The following is a 19,318-nucleotide window of genomic DNA, read 5'->3' as shown; positions in this document are numbered from 1 at the left end:
CTGACGATGAGAACACACTCAGACCCATCGACCTCCACTTCAGTCGAGCGTTGTGTTGAGATGTTGAAGTTTTCGAGGAAAGCCGAGAGCAGAATAAAAAACAATGTAAACATGGTTTCATGGAGCCTGACGGCGTCCTCCTGATCCGGGATGTTTACGAGAAGCAGACACAGAAATATTTTTTTCCTCGTGTGGTCGCTCGGCTCACGAGAGGATTTTGGACTTTCTGAGAATATTTGTCCACCACAAACCTCCCTGAAATGTAAAACCTGTTCTCTCTCCATGAAGCCCGCCAAGGGCAATCCTTGTTTTCATATTCAGACAGCATGAAATATGGCCGACATTAGTCTCCACTAAAGAACAACAGCGGCACTTTGGCCATGACGGATCGACTCTTCAAACACTTCCTCTGCTTTCTTTACGGCCTGCTTATGCTCTCCTGCAGGGAGGAATGAAAGGCGTGTAATTCACATCTTATTTTTGGGACTTCTCAAAAGTTTGCTGAGAATTCACTTGACAGCTGGATGGAAACTCCAGGACGCCTCGGGGGGGGGGGTCAGGAGCATCACATGACACGGAGCAGATAGTCCACATGTGTAAACACTGGTGGAGGGTTACAGACGTGGCCGACGGCGTTAGAGCTCACAAACCGACAACAATATCAAAGATTAAACGATTTGTCTAAATAGTAAACTTGATGCGCCTCACAAAGGACAAAAATAATCCAAACACAACACAGACCGGTCAGAAGACACCGAGGTGTATAATTCAATTCTGTACTCCACAGGAAGCTAATGAAGATCTCTCAGTGTAATAAGTTACATCCTCTTTCTTCCTGTTAGCACACGCTGCAGCGTTACAGACGAGCTGGAGTTTTTTTTAGGGACCGACCGATATGAGATTTTTGGGGCCGATACTGATATCAATATTGGGGATAAAAAAGTCAGATACAGATATATCAGCCGATATCTTTCTCTGATTGCAGAGATACATAGATAAATTTATAAACACATTTATTGTGTTGATCCCTCAAATATCAAACACTTTATAAAAGATTTATAATGAAGACAAGATGGCCGCTCGACTGGAAAGTATCTGAGCATGAATGTGAATCACCGCCTGACACTCTGCAGAGTGGTGATGGTTGTTGTAATCCATACAGCGCCCTCTGCTGGTGACAGAGAACTGGTAGTGTAATACAATAAAACTCAAATTAAATGATGTTTGACTGGTGAATAAACCGAGTTATATCGGCGCATATCTGGAATAAAATTAGCCGATACTGATAGTGACCAACATTATCGGCCGGACGATAAATCGGTCAGGCTTTATTTTAATTTTAAGTTTTTGTTTCTTTTTCTGGCCTTCAAGTTACAAAGAGAGCGAGTGCAGCTTGAACATCTTTTCACATTTTTCATACCAACTCTCTCTGACTCATTCTTCATATTCATATCTCAGTTCTGCCCACAGAGCAACTCCTATCCTTTTCTATCCACTTCACAGAGTGAATCAGGTCTGAATGCTTCAAAGACTCTAATAATAATACTAACCTTTAACTTTCTCTGCTAAAATCTGTCCCTGCAGACCTCAGGACTGTCACCTCAAACATTTGAAAAGAGGATTCTTCTCGTAGCTCTAACCTGGGCGGCCTTTGAGAATAAAGTAAAGAGGAAAAGTGGTTTAAACGACAGCAGCTTTTAACCTGGAGGTAGAACACAGACAGTGTGTATTTTTCTAGTGTTAGTTACGGATCAGGACGGCGCTCCGAGTGGTGTGGATGCCTCGCTAAATTCAGGGCTCTAGCTCTGGTACATCCACATATCCCTGGATTTACAGATCCCCCCCATGGACGTGTGAGACCGCCGCTCGGCAAGCACACTTGATCCTCTCTCCATCTCAAGTGTCACATCTCCGTCTTGATGCCAGAAAACTGCCTCTGCACTGAGTCATTTAGCCAGCAGAGCGTTTAACACTTCAACTACTGGAGTTCTGTAAGTACTAGATAAGCCATGGGATTTCTAAGTTCAATAATGAACATAATAGAGAAGAATAAGTGGATCCACTGGAGAGTGGTTAGCGCTGTAGCCTCACAGCCTCAACATTTAAAGTAATAATGAGCCTAAAACCAAAAACAACCTTTTGACATTCCTTAAGGGACGACTTATTTTTTTTAAATATTATTCACTGGAAACACAAGTCTATCAACTTGTTCAGGATCAACTGCAGCTCTCTTTTTAGTTATTATATTACCTGCTGACGACCCGTTCAGAGCACACAGATGTTATCTGGAACTCAAATATTTGGAGCCAGCTTGGAGAGTTCTCACTACTTCCTGTCTCTCCACCAATCAGTGTGCTGCTGTCTGCAGAGAGGTCTCATGTAGGTTTGCATCTCCTGAATCGCGCCCCCGTTGCTTTTGCCTGAACATTACTGTCTTCATTAACTGAGGTCAAGAGTGCATGCAATGGTCAAGTCCCGGTGAGAGCGCCCCCTCCTGGATCAAACTTTCTCTCCAAGGTTTGAATGAATGTTTGGACCTCGAATAAAACTTTACAGCCCTGATAGACACTCACAGACGAAGAGCTCTGCGTCTGACGATATGTACGATGATGTAATCAGTCTGAACGTAGAGCTCTGTGAGTCTCTAGTGACGATAACTTATTTAAGGAGGGCCCGGACGAACAACGGGTCAGTGAACACATACGAAGGTATTGAGAAGAAAGTTGAGTCTACAGAATGAGCTTAATTCATGTCTGACCTGATTACCATGATTAATAAAAAACACTCTACACCTGTCAGAAACAACAATACGTTAAAATGTGGTCACTATTTCCTCTTCCACGTTCAGGGGCCCTCTCTCTGCAGGGGCCCCCTCTCTGCTCGGCGTTTACGTACGCGATGCTATCTGCTCCGCTGAGCTCCAGTGTGACCACAGCCGATGGCCTCTTCCCTTTTCAAATGACTCTGTCTCTGAGGAAGTTGTGCTTCGGCCCCTCTGGGCTCTGATAAGAGATTTGGAAGTGAGATTAGCGCAGCTCCGCCCTGCTGCTAGCGCCAGGAAGTGGGACGGCGTGTTTCATGATGCTGAGGGGAAGTGGAGGATGCTGCCGTTACGTGTTCAGTGGACCATTTGTGTTTGGGTGTTTATGTTCGTCTGGACTCTGAAACTTTCACTTTAAACTACTCTGCAAAGAAAAGAGAAAAGGGGATTAGGTTGTCTGAGGGCAGGGGATTAAAAAGTGGGTTTGGGTGTTTTTTCTGGTTAAGTTTGCAAATCTTAAATTTAAACCAAAACAAAAGTCTGATAGCAGGGTTGTAAACTGCCGTTAGCTAGAATTTGGTTTAATGCTAAAGTTAGCTGTTATCCAATGTAAGCTAACGGGTAAGCAAATATTTTGTTTTCCCTTGAAATGTATTTGATATCTTTGTATTGTTTTCTATCACCTTCTCTTTTATCTGTACTACTCTGTGCAGCGCAGTCCATCAGCGCCACGCACTAACGCCCCGTTAGCTCCCACATCACGCGCCCCGGTCAGTCAATGGATCGTGCCAGCAGCGCTGCTCTGATTCAGTTCGGAGCGCCATTTCAGTCTAATTTTGATGGAGAAATAGTGTCCCGTGCGCTGTACAGGGGTCGTAAGTGCCTGAAAACTTGCAATTAATATCTGTTGTTCTTCTGAGGTTCTCAGGTGATGTAAACATACGTCGTTTTGAAGAGATGGGAAATTAAAGAGCCGTGCTGCCGCTCCACAGAGTGTTCAAAGGTGAAGGCTACTTCCCCGAGCGACTGGAGAGAGTAAGAGATGCACTGACATGTTTTGAAGAAGGCTAAATCTCATCCCACCACGTCTGGGATTCTCTGTTTTAGTTGGAAATTATCTGAACTGAACCCTGACCCCTTAGTACACTTAATCTCAGCTCTATATTCATGGGCAGTAAGGGAAACTGTAAGGAAAGACAATTTGATTTGCATCAAAATGATGAGAAGCGACAAGTGAAACAAGACGACCAAAAAATTGAAAAACACTGAAACCAATCCACCAACGACAAGACAAGCAAGCTATGCTTCGATATCATAGAAAAATGTACCAATTATATTTCCTTAGAGCAGGCTGCACACACACACACACACACACACACACACACACACACACACACACTTGGCTGGACCTCAGCTGGCAGTTATTGCTGCTGTAGCTCATACGTCGGTACAGGATGATCATTCCTGCGTGCTGTTGCCCTCGGTTGCTAACAACAGTCGGTGCTGAACATCCGACTGCAGAGATTTACTGAGAACAGATAAACACGCTCAGGTTACCGTGAAGCGAAGAGGAGGAACTACAGGCGTATTTAACAGAAACTCATAATGAAAGGATCTCATAATGTTGGCACCACATGCACACTGTGCGACGAGGTGGCGAGTCAACACACAGTGTCATTAGTGTGCGTTATTGGGTAACCATGGCAGTCAGCAGGAAGCAAGCATTGCCATAGTGGCGTTCATGTGCATAGAAAAAATAAATAAAGAGGCGGATTAGAAAAATGTTGACAGGGTCGTGGTGAGGTGAAAAGAGGCCAAATTGAGTTCCCATTGTTTCAAAGAGAGCTTCAGATTAATCGTGTGAGCGGTCGCGCTGATTAGTGCGTAGCAGAGAGAACTCCCATGATTCTCAGCGCCAGCCTCAACGCCATCTTTTGTTTCTGTATTGTTGGAGAGCCCCCTGGTGGCCGAATCTACATACTGGTGTTGTAGTCAAGACCGCACTAACCAAAATTAAGACAGACCAGAGACCTGTCTTCAAGACCAAGTCAAGACCAAGACCAAGGCAGGTCGAGACCAAGACCTTCAAAAAGTGAAGGATCGGTTTCGAGGACTACAACACTACGTACTGTGCCTTTAATTGACGTACTGTGCCTTTAATTGACGTATTGATTTCTTGGTCACATCACAAAGTGAGGACTTTAATCATTCATACAGGATGACTTTTATTTCATTGATTTTGAGGTCAAAAGGTTCAAGAACGAGAAACTGTTAAAGAGAGACCAAAATAAAAACCTCAAACTGGAGATTTAAGATCAAAGATTTCAGAAGGAAAGGCAACTTTTTAAAATAACTCCAGTTTGGGTTTGAACACAGGCGTCCATTTCAACACGGAGAGGCACGTCTTTAAACGTTTTTTAATTAGATAAATGCCATTTTCTCCAGCAGGTTATCCGTTAGCTACAAAAGGTCACATTTTAAAGTAGCCCACACACATTCAGGGATTCCTACGCTCGTTCTACCAGAGGAAAAAAAAAGCTTTTATTCTTCCAGAGTTCTTTTCTCTCGTGATGTTTTCAGACCCACGGCCTTCAAACAACAAAGAAACTCTCAGTGTGAGCGCTTCAGATTCCTCCGTGCTTCCCGGCTCAAAAAGCCGTTTAATAGATCGTAAAATAATGAAAAAGAAAAATGAAACTCCATGACGGACTTGATTATCAATTAAATAAGAACTTTTCATCTGACGTGACTGTGTGAACTATACAGGATTTTGCTGTTTATGACCAAATTATTATTATTATTATCTATTTATTTTTTTGTCAATGTTTTGTCATGCTGTCTTGTCTCCCTTTTTGTATGTTATTGTTGTTTTGTTTTGTTTTTATACTGTCAATGTTATGTCTATATGTTTGTCTTTTTTGTTTTTGTGTGTTAATGTGTTACTAAATGAAAATGCAAATAAAAATATTAGTAAAGAAAACCAAAAAAACAACCCGTTTACTGCCAAGATGAACTTCTGATTCGTCAAGTATTTACGCAGAAATGTCCTCAAACTGTCGGTGTGTTCCTGCTTTGTTCGGTTCCTCTTCAGTTAATTCAACAAACTAGCAGAAGAGACTTTAATAAGTAGCCCAGGAGCCATTTTCCATCCAATCAGGGCTCAATCAGGTCCTCGTTAAACGCCACTCGTTAAGCTAATTAACCAATCATCTCCTTAATGGATGTCATCAAAGCACTGATTGTCTTCAGAAACCAAACAGGCATCATGTCGGTCACACTTCACCTGAGTGCTATATGGACGTACTCACTTGTGATCAACATGCTTCAGAGGCGTTTGGATGGAGCAAACTTTAGCAAACTGCCATTTCACCCCCCGAGAAACGGCGAGAAATCATCTGATACGTGCAGAATGTAATCCAGAGGGGAACGCCGTAAATCCAGTGTTGTAACGATGCAGTCCAGTCCGGTTGTGGGCATCATGTTAAAGAAGTCATTGTTGAAGGTTTCCCCTTTCCCCTACCCCTCCCCTTCCTCTGGTCCTCTGTGCACCAAGGGGGGGGGGGGGGTCCTAAAATTAACCCTGGGGGCTTTACTTCAGACACATAAGCGCCTGGCTCAGGAGACTGGATGACTTTGAGTTTGAGACGAGGAAGAAGTCACGGGCAGGCCGGTCGAGTCAGAGAGATAAAAATCTGTCCGAGATGAACGTTGTTGAAACTCCCAGACAGGAAATGATGAATCCTGCAGCGAGGCTGGAGAGTCTGCAGCGTTTAAAGCTTTATGTTCCACTACCACGATGAATTATAAAGTATTTTATTTCTTAAATCAATTCCTGATTAACAATTAAACGTCAGGTCATAAGATTAGTAAAAAAAATCATCTCAAATGTTTGAAATTCCATTATTTTCTATTTCACTTTTTGTTCTGTTTTATTTTGTATCTTTGAATTGTCTTTAAAGAGGACATATTATCCCCCTCCTCCACCTTTTCAAACAGACCCCCTGTGGTCTAAATGGAACATCTGTGCTGTGCTTTGGTCAAAATATAACATGAATCAAGCACCAGAGGAGGTTTGTGACCCTGTATAAACCAGCTCTCTCAGAACGCTCCGTTTTGGTGTGTGTCTCTTTAAGTGCAATGAAACCCCCCCCTCATAACACAAATTTGTACTCACAACCAACAGAAGATAAAACTACAACCATAAAAGTGACGAGGTTTCATCTTAAACAGATGCAAAACAGCTCCGACCTCCGACCTCCGACCTCCTGAGCGGTTTGGACGAATGAGAAACGGCCGCTTAAGACAGAAGTGAAAGGTGGATATCTGACTGGAGGATAAAGTTCTCCTCTCTCTGATTCTCTGCAGCTCTTCAACATTTCATCTTGGCTCAGTCCAAAGTATTCCATTAGTGCTAATGGCCTTCCCATTTAACACGTAGGTGTTTGATTATGGGATTTTAAATGTGAGTAACTCCCTCCGAGGACAGGAGAGCGCTCCGTCTGATTCGCTACATTAATCCAGGAGTGGAGGCGGAGAAAGTGGGAGTCTGTGAACAACTAATGAACTCTTTCACCGCCCGTCGAGAGGAAGCGTGCAAAGCCAGTCTCGTTTTCTTTGGTAGAATTTTATTAAAGGTTTGTTTTTTGGGGGGGATTTTATTTCAGAGACAGGAAGTGGTGTCAGAAATCACGGACAGAGAGCAGGAACAGAGCCACTGGTCGGATTCGAACCTGGGCTGTCCGCTTGGAGGACCACAGCCTCCGTACATGGGGCTAACCGCTAGGCTACTGGCGCCCCCTCTGGTAGCTATATGTTACATCTACAACAATAGTCACACTTATTCAGGTATTATTCTCGTTTCACCAACATTAGAGGATATGCACTGATGTCAGTTTTCCACCTGACCACGCCTCTAAGTCGGACGCCGTTTTTTGCACTGGCAGCGTCCTGACCCGCCTTCGGCATCAGCTGTTTTTTGTCGCTGCTCTCACAGCGCTCTCAGTTGAAAGAAGTTTAACATTTAGAAATGTTAGATGTTGTCATTGTCATTTCTCCCTCACCAACCAATCAAAATCAAGAAGGGGCGGGACTTCTGATATTAGCTTTGTCAACAACAATGGCGGAGGAGACACTCGTCTGCCTCGTCTTTTGGAGGGAACAGTTTCCAGGTGTGGAGCTGCTGCTGATGTCAGGACACGCCTCCTTTACAGACGACGACATGTAGACTGAAGAAATGAGAAGTAAAGCTGAATGTAGGCCCTGACCTCTGACCTCTGCAGACAAAAGGACTCTCTCCCTCTCTCTCTCTCTCTCTCTCTCTCTCTCTCTGTGTAGCTCTCTCTCTCTCCCTCTCTCGCCCGCTCAGGCCTCTTTCTGTATAAAGGTTACACAAGAATGCGTTTCCTTTTCCCAAGCAAACGCCTCACAGGCGTCAGAGAGGGAAGAAGCCAACAATACTCTCAGCGGATGGGACTTTTTGTTTGTACGTGTGTGTTACTGTCTGTGTGTACATTAGTGTGTGTGTGTGTGTGTGTGTGTGTGTGTGTGTGTGTGTGTGTGTGTGTGTGTGTGTGTGTGTGTGTGTGTGTGTGTGTACATTAGTGTGTGTGTGTGTGTTTCAGGGAGGCAGCTACAGTACGTGAGGATGTGATGTGTTTACTCTCCCAAGTTCAGCCTCGCTGCATCTTGACCGCTGATTGTGTGTGTGTGCATGTACATTAGTGTGTGTGTGTGTGTGTGTGTGTGTATAGTCTAATGTGAAAGCAGCGTCAGAGGTTTGGGCTCTGGTATTTCCGATGCAGCAGGACAGGAAGCTGCCCGCTCTCTTGAACTGTGTCCCTCTCTCTGAACACAAACTGTAGGACACGTCACTCTGTCTGTCTGTCTGTCTGTCTGTGTGTGTGTGTGTGTGTGTGTGTGTGTGTGTGTGTGTGTGTGTGTGTGTGTGTGTGTGTGTGTGTGTGTGTGTGTGTGTGTGTGTGTGTGTGTGTGTCCATCGAGACATGAGCTAATCACACCTATTTGGTTTTTTGAAGCAGGCTGTAAACATGTTCATCTCTGCTGTAAAAACAGGCTTTTTAGAATGGGTGTGTATGTGTTCTTGAATCTTATTTTCTTTCTAATGAAAGTGAAGAGAATCCTAACCTCGAGTAAAGTAACCTGGTGTTTGTGACTCTGATGAGTTCTGCTCTTTATTAGCTCTTAATGATGATATAAGAGGGTGAAGTAATGATCCGTACACTCACACTTCATTACAAACGTGTCTTTAAAAGCAGTACGCTTCCTAAGCCTCATGGTTGGATACTCCGTCAGCTAACAGCTAACGGTTTGAGAAGTCGTCTCCTCACCGGAACACTTCAGTTGTTTTATCCCAAATCACTGTTATCGTCCATTCTGTTTTATTTAAACTAGATATAAAAATCTTTTTCAATTCAGAAATAACCAAAAGAATGAGAAACAAACTCCAAAATAAACCTAGAGGCCAGAGGTTCAGATATTTAGTTTTCTTTTATAGAAGTCGGAAGTGATCCAGTGAAGATCTTTGAAGACCATTATGAGCCTTAAAGACACATGACTTAAAGGTGACATATCCTCCTCCTCTTCTTCAAGGTAAATAAGTCTCAGAGCTCCTCAAAACATGTGTGTGAAGTTTCTTGTTCTAAATCCACTCTGATCCTGTATTTGATCATGTCTATAAACCCCTCTATTTCAGCCCTGCTCAGAACAGGCTGTTTCTGTACCTTTAAATATGTAAATGAGCTGTGTCTGACCACGCCCCCTCTCTGGAAGGGCTTGGGTGTACTCGGTGCTTTCTCGCTCCATGTCCTATTGTTTACAGTGAGAAGGCAGACTCAGAGGGCAGAACAAACACCTAGCTGTGGGAGTGCCACCCACCTGGGGGAGGGGCTACTGCCCTTTGTGATGTCATGAAGGGAAAATCTCCAAACGGCCTGTTTGAGCACACATTTTCTGAAAAGTGGAGCAGGCAGAAGACAGAATGGGGTCAAGGGGTCGTCAACCTCTCACTATCCTCGTTGCCTACGTTTCGCCCCACAAAGACACCATGACGCACTTTTAAGTGGAATATGACGGAAAGTACAACAAAGTCTGAGAGAGTTTTTACTCCTTTCTAAAAGTACCAGTTTAGATGGAGTTCTTTATTCTGCCAATGAAGCTGTAGGGACGATTATTTAATGAGAACAAATCTGTGTTGTGTTTGATATTAGGCATAACCTCATTATAATAAAGTCCAGAGCACAGAGGAGTTCACTTAGCTGGTGGTTAGTCTGCTTGTTAGAAAACATCCAATCAGCTCCGCTGTTTGTTTTTTATAACGAGCACAATCGGCTGTTTGGGGATTTACTCCATGGATTTCCATCTTGTTATTTTCATCCAGAGCTCACCCTCATTTCCATGTATGAACCCGAACATCGCCGTCCTGTCAGCTTTGTTTGCTTTCTCACAAATGAGTGGGCTCATGCTGAATATGAAGTGCACGCTCAGGGAAATGTGTATGGAAGATACTGGACGATGATAAAGTCAAGAAAGGGGCGTTGTCTTGCAGAAATAATGAAATGTAATGATTTTAATATGAACACCAAAGTGATGATGGATTTGTTGGATGAACTATTTTTATTTTTATTTATCTTATCTGTTCTGTTTAATGTGTATTTGAGCTTTCTTGTCTGTGCTGCTGTAACGCCCGAATTTCCCCTCTGGGGATCAATAAAGTACTATCCTATCCTAACTTCCTGTTGGCTCTCGTTGGAGATCTAAGAGCTGCTGTACGTCTACAAACGTTTGTCCATCGTGCAGCTGATAAAGAAAATCTCTATAAAGCCCTGCACACAATGAAAGATTTTAAAAATCTTAAACGTGTTGAAAATATGAGAGCGCCCACATGACGACTGTAGACTGTAGTAGAGTCTCCACTCTACTCAAACATGATGGTCGTGCTAATCGTGGTTAGCTGTTAGCTCCCTGTGGTTTGTCTTATGTCGTATAAACACACGTCATGTTGCCACACATCGACAAATCACTCCTCCATTTCTGACGTCCATTTAACTTTATGCTTTGCTTTTTCTGTCGCTGCCATGGCGATGTTTTGAAGTGCTTCCCGCGTCAGTCAGCCTGCTTCCTGATTGGCTTTTTATCCGTTCCATGAGACAATCTACAGAGAGCGTGCTCGGCCGTCCTCGTTGTTCTGTCCAAACAACGGGATTTGTGATCTTAAATATTGAACACGTCTATTATCTACGATTTCAAATTGCGGCCGCCCCGATGGTATTTGGATCACATCGAGGAGATTAAAATCACTCACCTCAGAAACATCTTTAGAGAGATCAGATCATCCTTTGCTGACTTTGGTCAAAGGGGGAACCGGGCCTGATTAATAGGTCGTGTGTCCCTCTTTAATTGACTTTGCTTCGGTCGTCTCTTTCTGTTACATTTAGAAATGATTAGGAATCTATTTCTTATTTCCTTCAATGGATCACAAGAGAGAGAATCAAAGAGTAAAAGAAGAGTGCAGAGGCTTTATTAAACCATAAATATTCAAAAGAATAAAACAGTTTAACAGAAGCTGAAGGGGGAAGTTCATGTTTCAACAAATCAAACATTTATGAGGCATTTCAAGCGTGGTACGATCCCGCTGAGTCACATGGGCGCCCCACAGCTGACCCGTCCAACTGTACGTGTCACGACCTATAAATAAAGTGTCCTCTGTTGTTTTGTTCTCTGCAGTGGATGGAAACAAGAGGACATTGCCAAAGGGTCAGCACAGCTGGCACCGTGTGCGGAGATGTTATTAACCAGCTTTCTATTCAAAATCCTCTAAACGCCAACAGGGACAGTCGGCCTGTGCAACACTTGACGTCCTTCTCCAAAGGACACAGACTCTGGACCAGCTGCAGCCAATCAGATAATAGATAAGAGTCCGTCAGTATTAACTCATCCATTCATACACATTCACACGCTGATGGTAGAGGCTGCTGCTCATGGGGCTCATTCATCCTGGAGACGCCCCTGTGTGTGTGTGTGTGTGTGTGTGTGTGTGTGTGTGTGTGACTTCCTTTCTCTCTGCCATCATTACCTCCTTAATGAGGCTTTTCGTGTCCTTGGTAATCCCTCGGGTGGAGAACATTTAGAGATGCATCCTGATCAAACTCCAGTCAAGGGAGTCAGTCAGGAGAGATGCACGCAAACTTACAAACACGCTTTCACTGAGAGTCAACAAGGTCAAAAAGATAAAAAGATTGTTTTCAGTTTAATTTAAAGGTCCAATCAGTGAGATGTGTAGAGAGTGAGATGATAAAGGTATCTTACTCTCTGATCATTAAGGAAACATGCTATGTTGAAGTGCTGGCTTCTCTGACAACAATGCAGCAGCCAGTATGTCCTCCTCCTAACTTTAGATTCTGCTCCTGAATGCTCTGGATTTGTTTGGACCAGAGAAGGTAGGCGCTTTTAAGACACCCCCACACGGCCGTTTTGGACGCCCCTCGGTTTGCCAGATATGAGAGCAGTTATCAGGTCAACAGGTGTTGCAGTGATGGAAGCGGTCCAATATTGGAGATGCTTTTGAAAAATGGAGAGAGGTTAGAACACAGGAAATGCTGTTTGCAAAGAATGACAAAATCCTTAAAAAATTAGTCGAGGTATGCTTAAATGTGTAAATCTCTTTTTTACTTAACCTTAATCAAACTTTGGTTTCAGAGCAACTGAATAAGCTTTTCCTCGTTTCACGTCTGTTTGATTACTGACTGATATCTGTCTACCTTTATAAATAAATATTTTAGTTGTCCAATCTTAACTTAACATCTTGTAATGTGTTCCTAGAGCACAGATGACATTAAATATACTTTTTGATCAAATCTGGATTATTCAAAGAAGGAGTGTGCTATAAAACAAGCCGTATAAATGTGGGAATTTTCTAGTCAACACTTACTGGAATTCATATTTGCATTATTCCTCAAAAAGGAAAACCCCACCATTATCACATGTGAAGAGCCAAAATGGCTGACCTCAGGGATTTCCTCACTTTCAAAGGAGTCTGCCTAATGCATTATGTGTTTGTTTGGGCAGATGTGTGTCATGCCAACACTCATTTCTCTGGAAGTCATCCTGAGAAAGTAGAACGACCATCGAAGTGACAGTAAGTGTCCGTCTGGTGCGCTCGTTACCATTTATGGTACTAAAGGGGTTTCCTTTGTTAAATAAGGAGAAAATAAAATAAAATATCAAGTTTCCTCTCGTAATTTCTCATAATATTTCTCAGACTAAAATGTAGAAATCTTTTGTAGAATGGTTGCAAAATGATCATGCTAAATCTATTTATCCATCGACTTTCTAATGAAAAATCTGAGGTCGGGTGGCGGTGGCTGCAGCATTTTGTATCATCTGCAGGGGTTTGATAGTGCATGTAGGGAGACCTGCCAGTAGAGAGTTGCAGACAATAACAAAAACACACAAACAAAACAATAGTGGCGTGGGGTAGACAAGCACCGCCCCTTATCATTGAGTCTGGTGGCTTTGACGTCGGTGATGACTCAGCGTTTTCTGGACTGAATAAAGAATCATACGTGTGCATCAGATGTTTGGACAACATGTAAACACTCTCCGCTGACTTTGTTGGATTCATCTCACTCCAGCTCTGAGTCGTGGTCGTCGTAGCGTGACTGCAGGAAGTCCTCCGCCCTGCAGGCCGCGGTCTACAGCACGATTCAGCCCTCTAAAGACACGCCGTTCTGATCGCTCCGTCCTGTTCGCTCCGTCCTGTTCGCCTGCTCAGGAAATCCCTCCGTGATTAAACGACCCTTCCTGAATGTCTGTTATTCTGCCCGCCTGTTTGTCTCTGCAGTCTGATCACCTGTGCCTCCGTCTCTCTGACTTCCTGTCTGTTCAGTTTTTCCACCTCGCTGTGTTCGACTTTAAAGAAGCTGTGAGGTTTCTGCAGAGCGCTGATGGAGTTCACAGATCAATACGAGAGAATAAACGGTTTCACTGCTGAGAGTTAAGGGCTGATGAACAGAAGAAGTCCACTGTTTTAACTTCATGAAAAGCAGTGGACTGCAGGGGTCAAGATGTCTCCAGTGGAAGTTTACTTTATTAGATTTTAAAGGTTTAATGTTCACACACTTTAAAAACACACATTCATGGTTATTTATTAATCAATATAATTAACTTGTTTTTATATGTTTTCTCTGCTGAGGGGAACGAGAGAGGGTGCTGTCAGACGGGGCCCCCTTAGGGAGGTCTCCTACTGTCATTGCAAAATGTGCACATTTCAGGCTGCTGCTTTGGTTTAAAGTTTGTGAGTCCTCAGAGGCCACCTTCTGCCTGTTGACAAGCAGCGCCTCTGGGAGTATCTAGAACCCACACATACACGCTGAGAACATGAAGACTCCTCACAGAGAGACTCCTGAAGGACGGGGATTCAAACCAGGAACCTCCTCACAGAGAGACTCCTGACAGACGGGGATTCAAACCAGGAACCTCCTCACAGAGAGACTCCTGACAGACGGGGATTCAAACCAGGAACGTCCTCACAGAGAGACTCCTGTCAGACGGGGATTCAAACCAGGAACCTCCTCACAGAGAGACTCCTGAAGGACGGGGATTCAAACCAGGAACCTCCTCACAGAGAGACTCCTGAAGGACGGGGATTCAAACCAGGAACCTCCTCTGTGAGGCGACAGGGGGCCACTGCATCACCGTGCTAACCCCCTTAACTTATCTGACATCTCCTATTCAGACAATTAACATTCAGCAGAGTTAGTTCTCAAGTCTAGCTCCTGCTGGTTTTTCAAATATTTAATAATAACATGAGATTCATTCTTGATTTGGACAATCCAAGAAGTCCAGGATGTATTGTCCAGGCAGCAAGTAGACGGAGCTTTCCTTCAGCAAGGTGATCGGGCTCTTCTACCACCCGACGTCCCTGACGCCCAGCCTCCACCATCACACTGTGTCGTCCCCTCAACCACCGCCGTCCTCCTTCACACACGGTCTGCTCCGACCTCCAGCTCAGCAGAGAGGAAGTGTGGACAACAGGAACGAGAGGAATACATAGGAGAAATCCTTCCTGTATATTATCACATATGATCTTTAGTAAAGCGTCTCCAGATAACACTTGTTATGTAACGGCACTTTATGAATAAAGATTGATTGAAGACGTCTCCGTCTCTTCTGACTGAAATGAGAACTTCAAACTTGGACTAATATTTTCTTTCTTTATTATCTCTACCTCTGGGTTCAAACTTTTTCCTCCACTTCTCTTTCAACGTCCAAAACTTCTAATTGCTCTCCGGCGCCGTGCCCTCCCGAAGGGCCGATAAACCTCTGATGAGTGATAACTCGGGACGGGACAAAATGAGGCCGGCGTGTTATTGGTGATTCATTATCCGCTCCTGAGGCGTTAATGTGGAGCCGTATTTAAGCTGCCGGTGTTTAAACACACTTTCTGCACTCGCACTAAATCTCCTGCGTGTGTTGTCGGCGAGGCGGAGACGTGGTCAGAGTTGGCGGTTTGCCCGCGTTGACACAAAGCCTCAGCTTCTTCTTCTTTTGCTCTGTTTTTCACTCTCTCTCTCTTTTACTCAGCAGCACTCGACGCCTTTTCCCTCCTTCACTTTCCCGCTCTTTCTCTTTACTTGGCTGTTAAAGGAAGACTCCAAGACGCACATCAAACATCCGCTCCGTCAGACTACAACGGCGGCTCGAAAAAGTTTGTGGCGTTCTTCTTCTCGGTGGTTGGCGGCTCTGTTCGGCTTCACAGTGGTAGTGACCCAGTTTCTCCACAGACTTCAAAACATCCACAAAAAGGTTTCAAACGTCTCCTGCAGATCCAGAGATGTGGGTCAGTAAACAGAGTGTTGATGTTTGAATCCTCTATCAGCGGGTCTTTTATGTTTATGTGTGCGGGCTGTGAATCTGTCTGTGGGCGTAGAGGCTCGTCTGTGTGTACGGGGTTTATTTGTATGTATGCACACTCACAAGTTCTGAATTCTCTCTTAAAATGCTGTTTAGATAAATAAATATTTAATTCTACAATTTATTGATCAGACGCTTTTATCCAAAGTGACGAACATCAGAGACAACGACAGGAAGTGTAAACAAACAGCTTTAAGTCTGATCGGACACACAGGTGCTGACAGGAAGTGACCAGAGGTGCTGACAGGAAGTGACCAGAGGTGCTGACAGGAAGTGACCAGAGGATCTGACAGCAAGTGACCACAGGATCTGACAGGAAGTGACCAGAGGTGCTGACAGGAAGTGACCAGAGGTGCTGACAGCTTATGTTTTTCTTAGAGGAGCAAAGGGAATGGGTTGGAATTGGTTCATTTTGATCGCCCTCTGTCTCTCTCTCTCTCCTCTCCACGATCATGCACATTAATTTACCCCCACAGCTCATTTAAATATTACCCCGTCGTGCACGGCTCAGAAGGTATCGGGGGTGAAGTGTGATAATGAGTGTGCTCACAGTAACTCTTCACCTCGAGTTCATAATTAATACCATGAAAGTGTTAAATGAGGTTTGAGATGAGGCGAGTCGTAGACGTGTGATTACTGCAGCAGCAGGAGCTCAAAGTCTGCTCTCAGAGTAACGAACACATTCCTGTCTTTGAGTCAGAAGAGAAACTCTCTGAAAGACTCTCCACCTCTACTCTCTACAGAGCCTGTAACTCAAACCTCGGGGGGGGGGGTCGCCATTGGTCACCATATCTTTGAATATTACCTTTGAGTAGATCTATACATCAGCGTGCCCCCCCCCCCAAACATTCAGCATACAGCTCACATCTCGCCATCACCGGAGACCAGCGCCAGAACGACAATCTGCCTCCTCGCATTAGGAGGATTCGGAGGGAAGGCTTTGACCAAAAGGTCAGGTAACCTTTCACTATTGAAAATCTTTGGCTGCTAAAGATCATGACATTAAAGGTATGAGCTGAAGGCCATAATGGAGACGCAGAGAGGGCGAGCAGACGACGACACGGTGACAGAGACGCACCGATGGAGGGGTGGCGAGAGATCGAGACGATGACAGACAGACGGTCTGTTTATGTTTCACTCACAGGCTCAAACTTTGAGTTAACCCCTCCCTCTCTACTGATTCACTCTGACAGCGCCGGGCACCAAGGCGCCATTTGCTCTAGTCATTGCTCCCATTTCCACAGTGTGGGAGTTACTGTTAGCCCCGCCCCCCTGTGAGGGGAGAGAGATGGCCCCTCCCACTCATCTAGAGGCATAATAAGGGAGTGTTGTCGTAACCTCAGGAGAACCAGCAGTACTTGAAGCTGATTGGTGGATATAGATTGGCTTGGCACCCGCCGTGGCCAACCAGATTTTAAGGGGGTGACACAACCCATTTGGCCACACCCCTGTCAGGGCCACGCCCCACATCTCCCACTAGGGGGCGCACTCCACACTTTGAGAAGCACTACTGTAGGCTGAGAGCTCGACTAGCGTACAGGTAGCTAGCAGGATAACAAACTCCCCCTGGTGGACACAGATGGTACTGAAAGAGCTGCTCACTAAGTGATGATGAACATGAATCATCAAACAGGAAGTGACTTTAAACCTTTTGTTTACCTCTGAGAGATGAGACACAGACTGAGACTTATCTACAGGTAAGTTAGAAATAATCAGGTGTTCCCCATCCAGGTAGCCGTCAGGTAGAGAGGGGCGGAGCCAGTTCATTTGTTTTCATGCACCTGGGGAGGCGGGGCCTCAGTATTTAACCCGGGCTCAGTGTTTTACAAAACCATACACGCTTGAGTCCTTGAAGGCCGCCGAGCAGCAGTGATTTATGGGTAAATTGTCTCCTTTAAATTTGTCTCTAACAGCTAGAAAGTCAGTTTGACTCAAGCACCCGGCAGCAAGCGGCGTCCTCCTTCATGTATTCAGGAAGTACAAACTGTTGAGCCGCACGTTGTCATTAAATCAGTCGTAAACCGGCTGTAAAAACGAGGTCAACGTGCTGACGGCGGAAGAATTCAACATCCTGTATGTAGGCTAATGCTACACTAACAGAGACTCAGTAGAACAAAATGATTACAGCAGCATGCAGACAAAAGTGAAGACACCACGCTCGAGTGTGTGTGTGTGTGTGTGTGTGTGTGTGTGTGTGTGTGTGTGTGTGTGTGTGTGTGTAAACCTGATAAAGGCCCTCAGATGTAGCCTTTCGACCTCCTTTAGTGTGCGTAGCTGCTAATGTTTTGGATTACAGCCTCTGTGAGTCTTATGGATGGATTCAGAAAAACAGAAAAATAACCAGCAGCAGATTATTTTCTGCATCATGTTGTTTTGTTTCTGTAACAGGAGCAGGAACGTTCTGCCTGTAGTCACCACGTGATGGGAATGATTATAAAATGCTAAAAACACATTTTCACCTTCAAGACATTTAGAGTTCAACTTGTGCACATCCTTTATATGCAACATCTGCTGACATCCTCACACTTCCTCATCGCAGGCAGAACAAATACTTAGAAATAAAGCAGCTTAAAATGTGTAATATACACGACCATGACTCTACAGAGCGCTGTGACCTCACAGCGAGGAGGTTCCTGGTTTGAATCCCCGTCTGTCAGGAGTCTCTCTGTGAGGAGTTACAGTCCAAAGACATGCTCGTTGGGCATGTGTCAGCCCTGTGATTGGCTGGTGAACAGTGCAGGGTGTCGCCCCGCCTCTCGCCCAATGACAGCTGTGATCAGCTCCAGCCCCGTGACCCTGAATGGGACAGGCGGTATAGATGATGGTTGGATAACTCTAACTCTATTTTTTCTATGTATTTTTGAGTTATTGTCCTGACCTTATCTGTTTGTTTTTTTTGAGCCGCATTTGTTATTTATATGTCACAAGTTTGTCACTCTATTGCACCTAATAAAAAAATTAATAATAATAATAAAAAAATAATATATATATATATATGTATGAGGATGAGGATAACTCTATAGGGACTAAATTTGGGAATATATCATGACATGCCGTGCAAACGTGCTTCATCAGAAATGCGAATGAGTTATTGTCCCCTGATCTGAGGACTGTACGGGAACATAAACATCTCGTCTCTTTCTGCAGATCTCACAGAGACGTCAGACGCCGCTCGCCCCGCGTTCAGAGAGAATACAGGATCACGGAGGGGCGTAATTACTGTAAACATCCTGAGCCTGATTACAGTTCACATCCAGTGCTTTACAGCTTCAGTTCTCAGGGCTTGTTAGGGCACTTTTCCTGCACACAGGAACGTATACACTCTTGATCATTTTGACTCGGGGGACGTTTTCAGCTCCGAATTGAGCCACAAAACTGCAGTGATGGAGTCTTTAAGTTCAGGAAAATAATGAAACCTACTAAAGAAGTTCAGTTATGTTCTGTGAGTTTTCAAATCTATCTATCTCAGTCTTTAGATCTCATCCTTAGAACACTTAGTGTATAAATGCAGCGGTGGTCCTCCTCTCTGCTCCTCATAATTTAAAGGTCACATATCCTCCTCCTCTTCTTCTTCAGTTTAAATAAGTCTCAGAGCTCCTCTTCAACATGTGTGTGAAGTTTCTTGTT

The 19,318-nt window shown here is 44.4% G+C and overlaps 1 protein-coding gene across 1 annotated transcript in view; it reads right to left on the bottom strand.

The window, feature by feature from the left end:
• Positions 1-6,537, bottom strand: part of si:dkeyp-23e4.3 (rho GTPase-activating protein 7) — a 13,484-nt gene extending 6,947 nt beyond the window's left edge. The window contains 1 exon segment of the mRNA XM_065963134.1: positions 6,070-6,537. Coding sequence (XP_065819206.1) covers positions 6,070-6,082 — 13 coding nt within the window. The 5' untranslated portion in view covers positions 6,083-6,537.
• Between the last annotated feature and the right edge of the window lie 12,781 nt (positions 6,538-19,318).

This window comes from Labrus bergylta, chromosome 14 (genome assembly GCF_963930695.1).
Source record: "Labrus bergylta chromosome 14, fLabBer1.1, whole genome shotgun sequence".
Lineage (NCBI taxonomy): Eukaryota > Metazoa > Chordata > Actinopteri > Labriformes > Labridae > Labrus > Labrus bergylta.
Note: the sequence above shows the minus strand (reverse complement) of the source record. Positions and strands in the feature narration are given on the sequence as shown.